Genomic DNA, 1,733 nt, shown 5'->3' with positions numbered 1-1,733 from the left:
GGTTCAAACTACCTCTTGTGGTCTCGATTGGTGAAGACTGCTATTGGAAGGCTAGGGCTGTGGAGCCACATCACTGATGATGGTCCGAAGCCTGTGGCCAACGAAACTGAAGAAGGTGAAAAGGAAAAGACTCTCACCAAAGCTGAAGCAAAGAAGTGGGTGCAAGAAGACTTGATGGTGCTCTCCGTGCTGCAAGGATCTCTTGATGTCCCTCTTCTTGAAGCTTACAGCTACTGTGAGACTCCCAAACACTTATGGGAGACCCTCTTAAAGACGTTTGGAAACATCTCCAACATCATTCGTGTGTTTGAGCTGAAGAGAGCCATTAACTCCATGAAACAAGATGGAGGAGAGCTCACCAAACACATGGGAAAGTTTGGATCATTATGGTCTGAACTTGAAAGTCTAAGACCTAACACTACTGATCAAGCAGCTCTTATGGAAAGAAGAGAACAAGATCAAGTGCTTGGGTTGTTGATGACATTGGATTCTTTCTACAAGGATGTCATCAAACACATCTTGAGATCGCCTAACCTACCATCCATGGAGGAAGTATGCGCGCAACTTCAGAAGGAGGAGGGATCTCTTGGCCTGTTTGGAGGCAAGGGTGAGCTCACTATGGCTCATCAAGCTGAAGGACTGCAAGCAAACAAGGATGCATACAGAAGCTCAGGAAGGAAGTATGAAAAGTATGAGGGAAGCTGTGAGCATTGCAACAGGACCGGTCACAATAAGAGTGAGTGTTGGAGCCTACATCCTCACCTTAGACCATGTGGGTCCAACAGGGATAGGGATGCAAAGGCTCATCTTTCTTCTGAAGCAAATGGTGTTGGTTCATCCGGAGCTAGCTCAGGCGCTAAGGTGGGTGAAAGTGAAGGTAGAGCCTTGGCGTCTCATCAACTGATTGGAAAGGGTATGGATCAGGAGGTATTCAAGAGAGCTGACCTTGAAGCCTTCTTCAAAGCTCTTAAGGAGTCTGGTAACACTCTCGGAAACACCCTTGGATACTCATATGCTGCTCATACATTGCCTAGTACTACTGATAAGTTACTAGACATTTTTAAAAGCTCTTACACTACTGCTAGTAATCCTAGTAATACTGATAAGTTACTAGACATGTTTAAAAGCGCTTACGCTGCTACTAGTGAGCCGAGTATAACTAGTAAGATGTTAGGATTACTAGGAAAGCTGATAAAACAAAATGAACCATCAAGGACTGAGATTACTAGAAACATGCATAAACCTTTGATCATTGATTCTGGTGCATCTCATCATATGATTAGTGATAATAACCTGATTAAAGACATAGAACTGGCTCATGGACATGTTATGATTGCTAATGGATATAGAATTCCTATTAGAGGAATAGGTAAACTGAAACTGTTTGATAAGGACTCTAAAGCATTTTTCATGCCTGAGTTTACTTCTAATCTTTTATCTGTCAAAAGATGCACCACTGATCTTCAATGCAATGTTATTTTTAGTCCTGATGATGTTAAGTTTCAGGATATTAAGAGCAGTAAGTTGAGAAGCAACCAAAGGAGACCTTTATATGCTTGAAGATCTTAGTCCAATCTCTAGTTCTTGCTTCTCATTTAGTTATGTTTCTTCCTTAAGTAAAGATGCATTGTGGCACGCTAGACTTGGACATCCACATGTTAGGGCTTTAAGCATTAAGTTACCAGCTGTCATGTTTAAAAATAATGATTGTGAGGCATGTATTTTGGGCAAAC

At 42.0% G+C, this 1,733-nt stretch overlaps 1 protein-coding gene across 1 annotated transcript in view; it reads left to right on the top strand.

Annotated features, from left to right (window-relative positions):
- The window catches only part of LOC106323965, a 6,618-nt gene that overhangs the window by 2,166 nt on the left and 2,719 nt on the right, over positions 1-1,733 (top strand). Inside the window, exons 5-6 of the mRNA XM_013762000.1 lie at positions 37-1,169; positions 1,284-1,519. Coding sequence (XP_013617454.1) covers positions 37-1,169; positions 1,284-1,519 — 1,369 coding nt within the window. The remainder of the gene's footprint in view (positions 1-36; positions 1,170-1,283; positions 1,520-1,733) is intronic.

Source organism: Brassica oleracea, chromosome C2, assembly GCF_000695525.1.
Source record: "Brassica oleracea var. oleracea cultivar TO1000 chromosome C2, BOL, whole genome shotgun sequence".
NCBI classification, from domain to species: Eukaryota; Viridiplantae; Streptophyta; class Magnoliopsida; order Brassicales; family Brassicaceae; genus Brassica; species Brassica oleracea.
This window is presented reverse-complemented; position numbering and strand designations above follow the sequence as displayed.